Source organism: Patella vulgata, chromosome 7 (genome assembly GCF_932274485.2).
Source record: "Patella vulgata chromosome 7, xgPatVulg1.2, whole genome shotgun sequence".
Taxonomy (NCBI): domain Eukaryota; kingdom Metazoa; phylum Mollusca; class Gastropoda; family Patellidae; genus Patella; species Patella vulgata.
This window is the reverse complement of record NC_065885.2, coordinates 36,079,842-36,097,178: the sequence shown is the minus strand read 5'-3', so window position 1 is coordinate 36,097,178 and position 17,337 is coordinate 36,079,842. Positions and strand designations below refer to the sequence as shown.

At 37.3% G+C, this 17,337-nt stretch overlaps 1 protein-coding gene across 1 annotated transcript; it reads right to left on the bottom strand.

Moving 5' to 3' along the window:
- Positions 1–4,627: 4,627 nt before the first annotated feature.
- LOC126827998 (kelch-like protein 20) lies at positions 4,628–17,208 on the bottom strand (the record flags this gene model as incomplete). Its single annotated transcript, XM_050557581.1, has 6 exons — positions 4,628–4,826; positions 5,708–5,885; positions 6,226–6,350; positions 7,412–7,635; positions 7,807–8,109; positions 17,179–17,208. Coding segments are annotated over 6 exons (1,059 nt in total), but the record flags the coding sequence as incomplete, so codon positions are not given.
- Positions 17,209–17,337: the final 129 nt, after the last annotated feature.

Genomic DNA, 17,337 nt, shown 5'->3' with positions numbered 1-17,337 from the left:
TCATGTTCTAGGGGGGTGGGGTGGGTTGTGGGTGGGGCAAAGTTCATAAAGAAACTAATCCAATCTGAAGTACTTTTTTTAAGTTTACATCCGGTTTTGTTCATGTATTCCTAAATCCCACGTTATATACACCCGGGTGACCATTTCTATGCATCTGTCAAAGCTATGGTGATAAGTGATAGAATTGAACATAAGTTACTTAACCCTGTTAAACAGAATAGTAATTGGCATATCCTCGCATACGTAAAACCCACTTTTATTGATGGATATCCGGTGCTATATTGGACTGTCAGTTTTAACCGATTACTCTTTCAATCCAACGATCAGAATTGAAATACCCCAAACTAAATGGCTAGGGGCATTGGAATAACAACACAGACAACCCGATATTTTAGACTTCATTTTCTTTTGAAATCGACTTTTTGTGTAAGCTTTTATACATTCGTTTATGAAATACTTTTGTTACGTTGTCGCGGTTTGACTAGATACCCCGTTTGACTGGGTTTCTACACCGTGGCTTCGGGTTAAATAATCTTCGGTTACTTAATGTTTGGGTTCCTGTTATCATGTCAAACTGGATATCTAGTCAAACTACGGCACCCGTATACCGAATAATGACATTCTTCATGCATCTGTATCATTATGTAATTTAAAGTATATTACATGGTAATGTTTAATGTATAGGTATGATATTATCGGATTTGTACTGGAGGGGTACACGAAGCAATTCCCAATGAACGACTTGTCAATCTTTTTATCCCGGTTATCCAGTTTCCTGTTTCAACATCCAGACAGATCACATCATCAAGAGTTTTGTTAGTCATTGAATTAATTCCTCCCAAGATGTATAACTTGCTTTCTGGAAATAGATGTTAAATTGATTGTTAAGGACATTTTCGCAACAACCGCGGTTTTCGCAAGCTATTTGCTAAAAGTCAGGTTGTAGCAACTTTTCTTTTCGTGAAAAACCTACAATGCAATTCAGCTATTGCTAATTTGAAATTTTTAAACAATTGGAGATCACAGATAATTGGAATCCAGTTTCCTAAAGATAGGTCCAATATTATAGAATTTAAAACAAAGGGTGGGGGGGGGGCATAAATTGTCGTATATGAGTATTATACAGGCAACAGAAATATAAGGGCGTTTTGAAGAATGAGATATAGTCAACTAAAGCCCCCATTAGAGAGATATATGATCCATAAATAAACACGGCTAAATCTATAAGGTAAATAGATAATAAATCAGTCATATATATATTTAATATAAGAACTAATATTCTGTAAATAATTGGCAACATTAAAGGACCTAAGTCCGTAACTCAAAATCGTCCAAAATTGATGATGTAAACTTACCGGGAAAAGATGAGCTTCTGATATCCGATATTTAAGATAAAATATTTTTTTTCAGCCCCAGTTGTATTGAGAGACTCGGGGGACGAGGCTAGACACATTGCACCAAATCAAATGGAGTTATGTAGACTAGAATAACTAGACGCTAGAAATTTGCACTCGATTGAGATTGCTGACTTATTTCGCCGAACATAACTGATTTGAAATTGGAGTAAAAACGGAAACCATTAAATGTAAATCAGTTTATATACATTCATATTACAGTATTATATGCGTTGCGACCCACTTTTGTGAATTTCTAGGTCCCAAATGTTAGCGATTTAGCTCCTTTAAAGCCATCTCTACTGTTTTCTTTCCAATAATTTAATACCTTTTATTTATATACCTACTAAGATCGTAACTTTGCAATAATACAGCTTTTCAGTTTCACATAAATTATTGTACGATATGTTAAAATATAATTATTCGTTAACAAATTTAGATTTCTCGTCATGGCCGACTTAGGATTTAGGGGCCATAGTGGATAGGTTCTTGTTTCGATCCCGATGTTGGCTGAAAGAGTTCCTCGGGATTTTCCAGTCGGGTTTGACTTAGTCTCCGCTGCAGGACATAGACCCTGACAAGGCGTCTAGTCGAAAACAGAGTTTTAACCGCAGGCCAGTAGCTAGCCCAAAAATATTGGAGGGGGGGGGGGGGCACGGACTTCTGGGGGCGCCGATGTACCTACACTTGACGATCCACGGCGAACGACACCGTGGACGCGCCTCCCTTTGGAGGGTCTAGGGTGGTCTGCCGCAAGAAAATAGGGTTTGTACCTGAGGAGAGGAACTATAAAAATGATGGAAAATTTCAATTTTTATGCTGAATTTGAGATATTGGCGTATTATGACATTTTGATATGAACATTATCAAAATTTGAAGGAAGGAATACGACTTTAGCGTTCCTATACTAATTCATGAGAATCGGGTCAGAGTGTGACTAGAAATGGTTCCACTACTGATGTCTTCCGTCTTACTCCAGCAATAGTAGTGGATCGTTCTAAGCAGTTCCTTTGGGCAAGTTTTTTTAGTCAACCTGGCCCCAAACTGTACTGCTTATAGCTTAACATATAATAATCCAATTACCATTGAAATAAATGTGAAGCCTTACCGCATATATAACGACATGATTGGCGAGGCGCCAATAAAACCAAGTGACATTGGTTGGGCTCCCCGCCAGTCTGATCGTGTGTGCCGAACCGATGTCACTTGGCCTTATGGGGTGTCCATACTGATGTGGGCACGTTGGTCGTTGACTTCGTATTGCGCCCATTGAGGGAGCCGACTTTTTCCCCAATGGATAAAGGCGTCCGGCGCCATTGTCAGTTGAAATTCTCTCATAGCATGTCCGTTGGTGCAGAAAAGTGGTGTGTTAAACCTATTTCATTTTTTTGGGAAGTACAAATTTAAATACAAACCTATCACAGCGCATCCTATATCGTGACGTGGCATTGCCATATGTGAGAAAGCATCCCAGTGGTCCACTGTCTCGTTATATCGTAAAATAGAATCGAGGCTTGAGACGTTGTCACAATCTTGGTAAAAGGTTGCACCTCCAATCAAAAATAATTTGTCATTGATGTTCACAACGTCGGCATGGCAACGTGCTGTGGTAATGCTATTTTTCCGGATCCACCTGTTTAACAAAAAAAATATGAGAGAATGTATTTTCAGGGGAAATAAATCCTCAACCAATTAATAGACCGTGGTCAAGTTCAAATATCAAGGCTATGAAAATCGAATGAAAAATGTAGATTCTAATGTAGACTCGAGTGCGTTTACAAAATATTGTTGACCTATATGGCTAAGTCAAGACCAAGAACTCGTTAACTAATAGTAGATCATGCGAAGTTTCATCAAAGTTATATACAAACACATTTTGGGTATTAAACTTGGATAGAAATAAAATATAGTACCGTCGACACTAAAGAGCAACCAATAGAGCAGGAGCCCAGGGGTTAACCTAGCTGAAAAGTGTACCAATTTTCTCCTATATGGTATCAATGTATGTATATCTGGTATCATCAGAATGTAAGTCTGCCGGGTTTCTGGTGGTGGGTGTGGTATTCCACGCCCAAAATGCCATACCCCCAACTAGTCTAGATTAGCTCAAAAGTGTACCACATGAAAATCGCACAGCAATGTACCGTACATCTTCAGGTATTATAAAAACACCCTGACAGACATTTCTAGTGGTGGGGCACCCCTGACAGAGCTATGTAATTGCCAGACATTTGTAGTGGTGGAGTATCCCCGACAAGAGTTATCTAATTTCCAGACCAAAGCTAGGCTAGATTAGTTGAAATCTGTAGCACCTAAAACAGCTTTGGAGTTGTTCAGTACCACCACAGGAATCATGAATGACCACTGCCAGACAGTTTGTGCGGTGGGTTGCCCCTAACACGACCCCCAACTAGGATATATTAGTCGGCACTGTTCCTGTGGTCCAAAAAATTAAAAATTATGCCAGGATGTGTAGAATACTAATACCTAGCACATATGGAAGAGGCGATAAACTGCGGTTGTAGGAACGATTTTTTTTTCAAAAACGCATTTTTAGCCCCACAAAATGTTTTTTGCCCAAAAATCAATTTCTTGCAATCGCAGTTTATCGCCTCTTCCATACGTGCTAGGTATTAGTATCCTACGCATCCTGGCTAAAAATCTAATTTTTTAGAACACGGGAACAGTGCCTGCGAAGCTAGCCTTGTTGGGGGCGAGGCATTTTGGGGCGTGTCTGGCAGTGGCCATTCATGACTCCTATGGTGGTACTGAACAACTCCAAAGCTGTGTTTTAGGTGCTTCAGATTTCAGCTAATCTAGCCTAGCTTTGGTCTAAATATTAGATAACTCTTGTCAGGGATACTCCACCACTACAAATGTCTGGCAATTACATTGCTCTGTCAGGGGTACCCTACCACTAGAAATGTCTGTCAGAGTGTTTTTGTAATACCTGAAGATGTACGGTACACTGCAGTAAGATTTTCGTGTGGTACACTTTTGAGCTAATCTAGCCTAGTTGGGGATCATGACATTTAGGGCGTGGAATACCACACCCACCACCAGAAACCCGGCAGACTTACATTCTGATGATACCAAATATACATACATTGATACCATATAGGAGAAAATTGGTACACTTTTCAGCTAGGATTGACCACCTGGGCTCCCGGTCTACAATAACTATCTAATGACAATTCAGTGTCGCGGGTGGACACTGGAATGTGAAATACTACTTACACATTTTGCAGAGGATCAAAACACTCTACTGTTGCTAAAACCGACTTTTTATCTTTGGCAACATTGAAACCTCCAATACAGTATAGAAGTCCCTGGTATCCAATAGTGGCGACACCCCGCTTACATTCTGTAAGTGGTGTTGCTTCTGCCCAAGCATCAGTATCTGGATTGTAGAATTCTAAACTATCAAGATCCCTTAAAATAGAGTTTATACTAATGTTATTATAATATAATATTAATCCTTTATTTATATAGCGTGATAATATTAAAACAGAAATTTCTATTGCGCTTTTCAAGTTTTCTTTATTGAACTATGGAAATGCTTCTGTGAACAGAAACTTCTTTAGCTGAGATTAAATACATTTAAGGAGTCAATGGTTCTAACCTTGTAAGGCAATGAATTCAATAAGAGAGGGGCAGAGAATGAGAAAGATCTTTTTTGCGATTCCAAGATTCATTGATGGTTGATACAGAAATTGTTTATCTGTGGATCTAAGAGTTATTGTGGATTTATATGGAGTGATCAAATCTTTGATATATTTTGGTGAAAGTCAACAGTAATATTTGATTCGCTGTTGAATTGGGCGCCAATGAAGATTATTCAGGATCGGGGTGATGTGTTCTGATTTTTGTTTTGTACTTTATAACTAAGATATTCCAACATCAATGCATGCAATGAATAAATGTATATTAAATTGGAATTTTTTCTCTAAATTTGCTGATGACATCCGAATCCATCACCTCGGTACACCCTGTCGCTATCACCGCAGAGACTTTTGGTTTTGCATCGTATCCCAATCAAAGTAAACTATTAATTGGTCTGTCAGAGAGAAACACCACAAAGAACAATGTCAAAAAAAACATAAAAGAACAAATCCTAGAATACAATGATGCGGGCCAAAATATCCACCACAGCACACTGCATGGCGTATTCCCATTTTCATTAACTGGTTGGCGTAGAAAAGAAGAGTCATAAACCCCATTTAAGTTCATTTTTGTTAAGTATGAAATCTAAATAACATTAATGCAGCTTTTCGACTCGCTGCACGATTGCGGTACAGCTACAGATTACATACCTTCCCGAAACGTCCTGACCTCCCAAGGCATACAATACACCCCCTAAAACAGCTACACCATGGTATGCCCTAGCATGTTCCATGTCGCATGTTCTTGACCAATAATTTTCCGTGTAGCTATAACGATAGCATGAGTTAGTAGGACCCGATGAGCCACCTTCGTCCACTGTATATCCACCTGGAAACATAATAATCTAGTAATATCAACGAGAATGATAAATGCTAAAACTCCTTTCAGATTCCAAAGAAAGGCATGTGGTCAGATTACCTTTCATGTCTCGCTTTATTCTTGAAAGGACTTTTCATTCTAAATATATTCCAAGCAAATCAAGAAATTGGGAGTTAAAGAGACGGAAATAAAATACTGATGATGGGTTGTTAGGACTTTCCAATTGGCGAATGTGGAAGTCATAATTCCTGTCATAATTATATTTTGCATTTCGGTCATTCATGATGGAAATAAATAATGTATACTCTACAGTATCTTTTTTAGTAAGACTCAGGGCATGGCTACCTACCTACTAAGTAAAAGAACCCATCTAAAGTAGCAACACCATGGTGATGTCTAGTATCTGGAAGTTTGGTTAACAGGTGCCAACTGTTTGTTGATGACTTGTATTCTTCTACCATACGACATGCTTGACTACCATCAGACGCATAAGGATCAATTCCGCCAAATGTGAAAAATCTTTCTTCACCACCAGATTGTGGTTGTTTTAAAGGTTCGGCTTTCAAACAATGGATTTGATTAGGTAGCGCAACCTGGAATACATAAAAATATTACCGTAATATGCAAATTAAATTTAAAACTAAAAAAGAACACAAACAATTCTTTAGTTAGTTGCGGTTGCTTAGTATAGACTAAACTGTTGGGCTGACTGACTTTGATTGCGTTTGTCGACCGATTGTGGGAGATATTCTATGTGTAAGTGGAGAGAGGAGTGGCATAGGAGGCAGATGATGCTTACACGTTTAGAAACACCCATTAGTTTGAAACGTTTCGCTGGCAAAGTCTAAGTACTGTACAGCTACACTTTGTCACTTTCTAATTACATGTATAGACATTAGGGTCGCTAGTACTATATATAAAGCTCAACGCAGGCTATCTTTTACATGTCTTTAATATTCTAAAGTAAAACGAGAAGCAAATACAGAAGATAGTTTTAGTACCCATGCTAACTAATAACATGATATGACCGACATGCTTCATTTGTTCTTTTAGTCCGACAGACCAAGGTGGCCAAATATCGCCTTTAAATTGCTTTCTATTTAAGTATTTGAACTGATTGGAAATTCATACCTGGGCATTCTGTGAGTTATTTTGGGTGTAATCACCTGCTTGAGATATTATCATTTCATATGGCGTGTATTTTCTGCTTACAGGCAAGTTCTTGTCTAATCCACCCCCACTATATCGTAATGCGTGGTATCTGAAAGAAATACAGAAGAAAACTAATCACATCAAATCTTGAGCGTTTAAGAAAAAAAAGAATAAACAATCCTAAACCGAGATGAAAAAAAGAACCTCAGTGGATATTTCTTGCTCGATATTTTATAACATTGTTGGTGATCACACCGTGGAATTTGTGGGATAGCCATCTTCGTCTACCGTTTTATCATTTGCCCACACTACTCGGAAGTGTCGGAAGTCGGTGAATATAACAACTCCCATTACCCAATAAAATTGTGCGACTGATAACTCACCTGAAGACGTTAGTTAGCATTATTCCACATTCTTCCGAATAGTGCTTTATATTGGGTTCCACGTATTGCACTATGTCGTCAGGTACTATCAGCGCAAATCTAACTGTATTTAAGATAGCTTTAGTGTGTTTAATTCGTTCCTGTCTATTATAATCTAGCCAATTGGTAGCTATGAAATAAATGTCTAATTCCCGTTCGATATTCAAATTATCGTCTTCTAGCAGCTTTTTAACATTGTCCACTGAAGAATTAAGAAATGCTTCAGTTCTTGATATGGCTCCGAAATTTCTACAAACGTAATCGTGAAGGATCGAGTAGATATCCATGAGTTGGTATTTCCCTGCCGTCCACATGAAATTTAAAGACGTTTCTTTCATGAAAGACATTAAATGTGCTCGGCATTTGTCCAGTGCGCCCTTGACTCCAATCTGACGCACGCAAGATAACACTGGATCCACATTTACGTCGGTGATGGTGATAGACTTCGTGTATATGTATTTGAGAACTTCTTGTGTGGCTTCGACTGTTGTGTCCGAAAGACAAATTTCACAAGGACCAGTAGGTGCTTCAACAATACACTGCTGAGCAAATTGGGGACTATGAGCAGCCAATGCAAGTTTGTGCGCCAAAAGTTCATATCGTCCGACTTTCAGAACGAGGTCACACATCTGCTGGTTTCTCCACAGATCTACTAAAAACTTTTCTATGCCACTGGCATTGGAGGGTAGTACGTTACAACTATCTCCATGTTCCAGAAGAGCTGTTTTTTTCAGCTTTTTTCTTGTATCTGCTGCTACCGGTATTGTCTGTTGGCGAAGCACCTCTGATAAAGCATCTATTTGAAACGTTGTATCTGGCTTGCTTTTAGAAGGCGAGACTGCTCTGGTGTTTGTAGAATTGGTTTGGTTTTGTCCCGTGTATCGAACCTTACCCGCGGTCACGCCTACGTTGTTTTTCTTGTGTGCATCATTGCTAGCATTTCGAACCGGAGAAATACATTTCCGTTCTGGTGAATACATTGTCGCTTTGGTTATCTATAAAATACTTTCCTTATTTTAAACCTGACCCTTTCTATAAAAAAAAGACTACAGGTAAATCTATTATTAGTCCAGCATAACTTGAAAGATTGTCTTAACTTGTGTTCGTGTTGCTGCTTAGTTCCTCGCCGGCAACGTCTCGATGACGTCAGTGTGGTTATGACGTACAAGCAACCGATAAGCTTTTAAGCTTTGTATTCGTTTACAAGACACAAGCCACGATAAGGTGTAGAACTTCAGATGAAAAGGCAGTTAAATTTAAATTAATTTTTTCCAATTCTTTGGGGGTCAAAAACTTGTATTAATAATTCATCTTTCAAATTTTGTAATGGAAAAGATAACTTGTCGTTCTGTTTTTGAGCAAATACATATTTTGCAGACCATGCGAGCTTGTAACAGACGTTACGTGTCCAATTAATATTTGCCCCAAATTTGCTAATAAATACCGGCCCAGTTTATTTGCAGTGTGATAGTGGATTTAAAACGGGGCGGGAAATATCGATCATCATAAACGCAAATAACGGACGTGATTCTTTGACGGAATCTCAAGTGGACGCTCGAAAATGCGAATAGTTTCTTCTCAAACGTCTCTAGATCAACAGAAATACTTACATCATATCACTCAAGTATGCCTCTTCATTTGTAACATAAACATAAATGTAGATACAGGTGGTGAGCCACTCTTTCAATGTCCGTTAGACATTTTTAAACAATTTTTTTTATTGAAAATTATTAAGATTGTTGGAATTTGACACTTCTGGTGGATAGAAACATCCCTTACCTTCATTTTAAGATTTCAATCCATCTCTTCAGTATCAAATTACTTACCTTTTTATAATACCATCACGTGGGACAAATTTAGACCCCAAAAAGCGGGGTATTTTTTTTTTTTTTTTTTTTGGTTACATAATAAATACTTTATTTGTACTATTTTGATCATGAAGTTGTGTTTATTGTCTCTTTATTATATTTTGTGTATAACCATATTAAAAATTACACTGGATTTGTCCCAGTTTAAAAAAAAAAATCAATTTACCCAAAACCGTATGTTAGTTCTACACCTTATCGTGACCTGTGTCGTATAGATAATGTTGCGACAACAGTTTCTGTGAAGCCAGAAATTTCATATGACGTCATGAAAATATGACGTCAAGTGTACAAAGACGCCATCTTTGGTCCCAAGTGTACTCACTAGGCCTATCTTATTTATAAATGTCCTATCATACTGTTGTGTCGAAGTTGGCTGCCCCCGACAGGGATGTAGATAGATATGTCATAGGATTCCGTGAAAAAGAGATAAAACATACATTTTTTAAACGAAAAGTATAGCTGAACAAACTATTATTATTATTATTATTAGGCTATACAACAAAAAGCGCAAATTATTGTAATAAAATAGTCTAATTCATAAGAAAATGAAATAAAAGATATACCAGATAAAAGCGCTATTAAATATATTTAACTTGCATACGCTTATAAAAATAAGATTTTTTGTGAAGACGGGTAAAGTGAAAAATGAAAATTTAAACAGTAATTTGGGAGATAAAAACTTTTTGCCTTCTAGCCGGCAAAATAAATGCCTGAAATTCCATGATTTTTTGGTCTGGTGCCATTCCGGATTGTGTGTCAGTTTTCGGTCATCGATCATTAATAATTAATTGTATTATCAATTTTTCGAAAATATAAATTTCTTTAAGTCGACTAATGGATAAAACATTTAAAATCAGAGTAACTGAAAATCAGTGTAATTCAAATAAAAGGTGTCTAGCGTGACATGTGTTTCGGGCATATGTTTCATCAGTGACATGTGATACGAGATATCGCTCTCCGAAACTTCCTGGTTTCTTTGGAATTTGTTTGGGGTAAGACATTATCACTCCCCGCCCATGTGTAAATATTAATATTAATCTAATATATAAACCGCACAAATTTAACAGATACAAATAATGTACATGTCATTCCACAGGTAGACAGACATTGAAGGGGCCCAGTTAAGAGTTTGCCCGACTCCTTTGGGTATTGGCGCCCCATTTCCAATGAAATAATTATGTTGTTCTGATGCTCAAATCAAATATATATCGTGTCTGAGATTTGTTACAAATCGCCTCGAACATGTTCTAATCCCAACATTTATCAGCTTTTTGTTCAATCTATAAAAACTTATAGCATTCCTATACAAAATATTTTGTTTAGTCAAATGAAACAAGAAAAGGCTAAATGGAACAATATACACCTTAATGCCGAGAAATATGTAAAACTATGAAATAAGATACTTCTATGATATGATTGAACCGAAAGGCCCTATATAGATATATAATATCTACATTCAAGTTAAACGAACTGTATCTATTCATTTTAAGTCTTACGTCGAGCTTAAATAAAGCTCAATTTGCGGTATATGATTGATTGTGTAACTAAAAAGTATGATTGGAATTTTATTGCCAACATTTAAATGTACCTAGGATTTTCTACACCAAGTCTATTGTATCTTAATGTTTAAAGCGCGTTAACAATACATTCATTTAAGACAAAGAAATCTTACCGAGCTTTAACCGTAGACCGTATAAAAGAACTAATTTTTTTTACGACTAATCGACGAAAGATGTCTTTTAAAATATTGCAAATATTATTTTATGTAACCCTCTATTTTCCAAGGTCTATTTTCTGCAATTCTTAACATTATGACAGAAATACCAAAATTATCATGTCTTGATCTCCTGCAATCGTAATAAACTTTCTTATAAAGTCTTTAAACACTTGTTTTAGATCCGATCCCCACAAAGTAGGCTATAGCCTACCAAGTAAAGTTTTCCGTCATTGTTACTATTTCGACAAGCCGTTTGTTTTCCCAAGTTTTGGGTTTCCGGTGCATTTCCCCCTTGACAGTGTAAGGGTGAAATAGATGACCAAGGGGTCCGACGTGTAGGCCTACACCTTGGCGTGCTCAAAAACCCTTGATAGTTGTTGTCATGCCACGATTTCCATGATATATCAGGGGGTGTTGGATGGCCGAATGGTTAGCACGTGCGCGCTGTATCATAAGGTCTGTCTTTCAATGAGTCAACTGGCGGGGTTTCGATTCCGCGGCTGTACAAGAAGTAGGGTCGCCTGTCCAACCTTGTGGGTTTTCTCCGGGTCCTCCGGTTTTCCCCCACTGCTTAAGGCCCCTACGCGCAAGCGAATTATTGAAATAAAATTGAACCATGTGTTAGTCCCGAAATGACCTAGATTGTGTCGAGTGGACGTTAAACCCCATCTCTCTCTCTCTCTCTCTCTCTCTCTCTCTCGTCTTCATTAGCCCAGAGGAGCCACGGTGGCTATATATAAATGAGTAAGACGCTGGCTCGCTAGACGGAAGTCACGGGTTCGCTCCCGATGTTGGTCGAGAAAGTTCATCGGGTTTTCCCGGCGTGGTTTCCCCTTGTCAATGGTGCAGGACGGAGGGTTTGTCAGCTGCGGCGCGTCGAATTACCCAATAACACGCAATAAAACCCAATAACTGCCCAATAACACCAAATAACACGCAATAACACCCAATAACTCCAAAATGTTGACGTTGGAAACACAAAATAACAATTTAGTTGAATTTAAAGTACCTAAGTCTCTAACTCAATATCATCCAAAATCTTCGACATTGAAAACACGAATTGTTTGTCAATTTAAATCAACATTGATGTTGTGATCTTACGGGGAACAAATAATTCCTTCCAAGACCAAAAGTTGCTATATGGGACTGTAAGAGGATAAAGTAATTGAATGTCATTAGATAAGAGAACACGAGAAAAATAGAAATAGTCCGTACATTCCCTTGTTTATATTCATTCTATACCTTATAAAAACATGGTAATGCACGGACTTTTTCTGTTTTTCTTTCGTGTTCTCTTATCTAGTGGCAGTCAATTCTTTTTATGAATTGTCAGATATCCTCTCACAGTCTCACACAACAACTTTTGGTCTTCGAAGGAATTATTAGTGAGCAGAAATTCGGCCGTGTATCTGTTATCACTCGTCACATCAGTCAGTTATATAGAGGTATGACTCGTGTTTTCCTTTGGCGTTCGTCACTTCATATTCAGGAAACCTGTATTACTCAGCTATCGTAGTAATGATCTCTGTGTTAAAATTATATTTGGAATATGTTTAACCAGCTCTATCACATATGTGATTATGACTGGCACCAATATTGTCCTTTAACGTATGCTTTCGTTGCAATGTATTGTAATTATATGCATGAAACAATAGATACATGTAATTACAATTAAATATAAACGAATTAATTTTAATTTGTGTTTTTAATTTCTTATTCTACGGAAATATCCAGTTAAAAGTTTGGCTCCTGGGTAGGAAGTCAATACCTGGACTAAGTTCGATGATCATTTTCTGCTTAGACCAAGAAGAGGCGTCAATCTAATTTGTCGAAACTTTGAACCTTCTAGCTTTTCATTACTTAGTTATGATATGAAGATTCAGTTTATAATATTGTAAAATGCGATGTGGTGTGAATACAATAATTAATATAACGATAATAAAAATCCAACGTTAAATCTATTTATTACAAGCTGCTCGACGTGGTTATAACGAACTTCAATCTGTAGCAACACGCTAATCAGCATTTTTTCCAAATAACCGTCTTCAAATTTACCCGACCATAACCAAACCAGAAGTATTTAAGAAAACTAATAAAGTTGCCATGAATATCGTTAAATATTTCACAACAGAAGTAAAGATACCAATCCAATCAACTCCGGATGACAATTGTTTATTCAACTCGTTATCTTTACACCTGGTTGGTAATGAATCCTTACGCGGTAAGATATGGCTTGTATTGAAATGGTGACAAAAAAAACAGGAAATATTTCAATGAAAAACAGATCCAACTTTGGTGTATACTTTCCAGAATATGAAGAATCCTGCTTCGAATGCGTTGGTCTTGGGTCTTGTTATATTCCAGTATTTGGACTATGGTTGCATTAGCTAATGTTACACAGATTCCAACAATGTCCGTGTATCCATACATCAACGCCAACGCCAGTTTTAAGGACATCGTTTTCCAAAAATGTAATGTCTTGTTGCAACCCGACACACATCTGCCATATACTGAACCAGTTAAGATATTATGATCAAACACCACCAATTGTACTAAACCCAGAAATGGCGCCTTGTTTCCAACCATTTCGTCGCATTGATTCTTCAATCAAAAGTTTTACAAGTACCCCCGAGTACTTCTACCTCCGAATACTAGCCTATCACCTACAAACCTAAAGCATTCTGACAACCCCATCCCTGTATCACCGGTATTACTGCAAACTTAAAGGCGACAACGAGTATAATAAGAAAATCACCACTATAAAGACCGCTCCGAAGCACTTGAGTCATTTTCAGAAGATGGCACTCGTTGAATATTGTACGTGGTACGAAAACCGTACAGAATTGGGCACAAAGCAGCGAGGCTTCTTAAATTCAACTAAATTGTTATTTTGTGTTTCCAAAGTCAACATATTGGAGTTATTGGGCTGTTATTGGGTAATTGACGCGCCCGTAGTCGTTCGGATTGGACGAAAGGCCGAGGTCCCGCGTGTACACATTGGCAGTAAGATAAGATAAGATAAGATTTTATTGCATCGAAACATCCATTTAGGACAGCATACAATATAAACATGTACATAAAATTATAACAATATGACAATTATAACACAAGACACACAGTATTGCATCGGAACCTCCCTTGAAGACAACATACAATATACGAAATATTAAGTACATGTGCATCGGAACCTCCCTTGAGGACAAAATACAATATACAATATCTGAAATATAGGTGCAAATAATTGGACGGATACAAAAATATGGACGGACATAAATTCAGAGCACTCATAAATAAACAGTATGAAACCTGCATATGAAACAAAACGTACAAAGTATTAAATCACATAACTCGACAGTATAAGACCCACATACAGGGTACATAATATATCAAAATACAAAACAAAGCGTCCGCACATAAAAGAAAATAAAATATCATGCAAATTTAACAGTTCAGATGTCTCTCCTAAGAAAAGAGAAGTAGACAAAGACTGAAAGACTGCGACACTTATGGCTATAATACTCGGTGGGTCGAATAGATTTTCAAATGAAAAGGTTAGACCAGTATTGTCAAAAGTTTGATATATATATTGTTTTCTTAAATCTTCATATTTTTGGCATTCCATAAGAAAATGTTGTTCAGATTCAATTTTGCTTGCATTGCATTTTTTACAGAAGCGATCCTGGAGTGGTATCTTAAGATATCTCCCCTTTCAATGGCAAGCTGGTGAGTACTTAATCGTAGGGTAGACATCGCAATTTTGAACTTCTTTTTAGATATTTTGGAGTGTTATTGAATTTCTTTTTGAATTGAGTTTATGGTTCGGCCCGCAAGATTCAGCAAGGAGATCGTTAAACTTACTTTCTATTGAACTTTTAATATTCTGTCTCGAAACTGTTCTTGGAGAAGTGTCATATTTTTTGAAGATATTTTGGATAGCCGCATACCAGGAGAGTTTTGGGTTTGATTGCGAAATTTTTATGTCTTCCTGGTATGCAGAATTCAGTAATGAGTTACTTAAGTTATTGCTATTTTCGTTTAGTCTTTTATAGTACATAGCCATTCTTTGAAATATATCGATATTAACAGGGAAAATTCCTAATTCGGCCAAGCAGCCTATATTTGATGCTTTTAATGGCTGTGTAAGGATAGATTTACACATTTTAATGGCCGCTTTTAATTTCATTTTTATTATCCCGGTTGTTCCGAAATTAAACCCCATTTAATTCATTCATTCTTGTTTTACGGAAATTATTAGAAAGGTTTTATCATGGGACCTTACCGAATAAACGAAATTATAATATGGAGTTCAATATGCCACAAGCGCATCGAAACAAAACGAGAATTGTTCCGAGTGGCTGTGAACCAGTCTCCTGACTGGATGACCAAGTGTTAATATCATGTGACTAGTCATGAGATCTAATGTCAAAATGGCGAATTAATGTTTTGAGTTTTAACATAGATGGAAAGATTAATCGTTGAATAATGAATTTTCTCCGCTGATGTGTTCTAAACAGAAAGCCACGCAATGACAGATATATTGAAATGGTTGGAAGATCACATTTACGTAAGAAATATCGACTTTCTATTGTCAAATCATAAGTAATGTTAAATCAGCTCTCTAAGAATCAGTGAATCTGTCACCACAATTAAATTATTGAATTACATGTATTAAATTTAATTTTTACTGAATCATGTTGCTCAGATGAAAATAAAAGTCTGAAATTAAGAACATATTATGGATTATATAAAACCCAAATTATCACTCCTGCTGATTATTGTTGCATGTGTAGCACCATTGGTCGTTTGACAGACGTGGAGAGGCTGAGAGCGGTCGACGCTAAACCTGGTAGCCACATCCGGCGTATAACCAATGCATTGTTTCTTACTACATATTTAGGAACACCCCTTGATCGTCTAATTGTTGCAGCTTTATTCTTGTAGTGTAGGACTTCACCATTTTGTTTTCTTACAATACCGACTCAAATAAGTAACAGGAACAACGATAGTTTTTTTCTATATGTTTTTATGTCACAACAGTTACACAATAGTCTGCATTACAGTATTTAAAATTAACATCTCCTTCTCTCAACCCCACTCCTGTAAAAGTCTAACCAGTGTGGCTAGACTCAGGAAGCCACTACATCGTAAAATGGTCGTCTAAAGAACCCAACGTGTGTCTGATCTCTAAAGAATCCAATGCGAGTCTGATCTCTAAAGAATCCAATGCGAGTATTACTACATTACTACATGTCATGTTCATAACAAGAATATCAAAATTGCAATGTCTTAACTTAGTAGACTCAGTTCCCACTCTCTCGAAATTGAAAGGGACAGATATAAGAATATTCCACCAGACCAAAGAATATGCCATGTTCTTTACAAAAAGTTGAAATTGAATTACATTTCCTACTAGAATGCCCTGCCTACGAATCTCTTCATACTATTGTCACCATGGTATATACCTTTCTATCGTTGAGTTAATTATGGGTTACCTTAACAATGATATGACATCTTAGAGCATAGTCCTCTTAACTAGTAGTCTATAAGAATGAGACTTAATGGAATAATGTGTGTTAATTATAATATTACATATGTGTTAATTGTAATATTTTAATATACTAAACAGCAAAAAAACGTCAGTACGATTTCAAAATCAGAGAGTCACTTTAGTAGTCAAATCATTCCAGAAAATGACTTACTAAATGGATCAAAGCAATTTTTTGTGAACAGCATATGTTGACACATTAGTGATTATTTCATCACAACTCCAAGACATTACGAGAAGGTTTAGAGTCTGTACACAGTCTATACATCAGTATCTGGTGTGTCCACCGCGAGTGTCAATAACAGCAGCGCAGTGTCTGTACATGGAGTGGACCAGACAAATGATGAACGCCATTGGCACCTGGAACCACACTCTCAGAATAGCCTAGCGCAATCCATCGGCTGTGTTTGGTGCTGGTACGATGCTATTAAGTCTCCTTTGAATTTCATCCCAAAGATGTTCAATCAGGTTTAAGTCCGGACTAAGGGCTGGCCAGTGCATAACGTTGACACAGTTCCGCTGTAGAAAGTCTAGAGTAACTCTGGCGGTGTGGGCACAGGCATTGTCATGCTGGAAAACGTTGTTTCGATGACATAGCTTGATTGATGTCGCGCACTGCTGTGATGCCCCCTCCTCTCCCTGGACCAAGATTTTGGAACACCACAGGACCCACTCTCTGGTTTAGGCCGATTCCACCCCAAACCATTATGCTTGGATCTCTCCATGAGTCTCATTCCATGACACATTGGTCAGAATA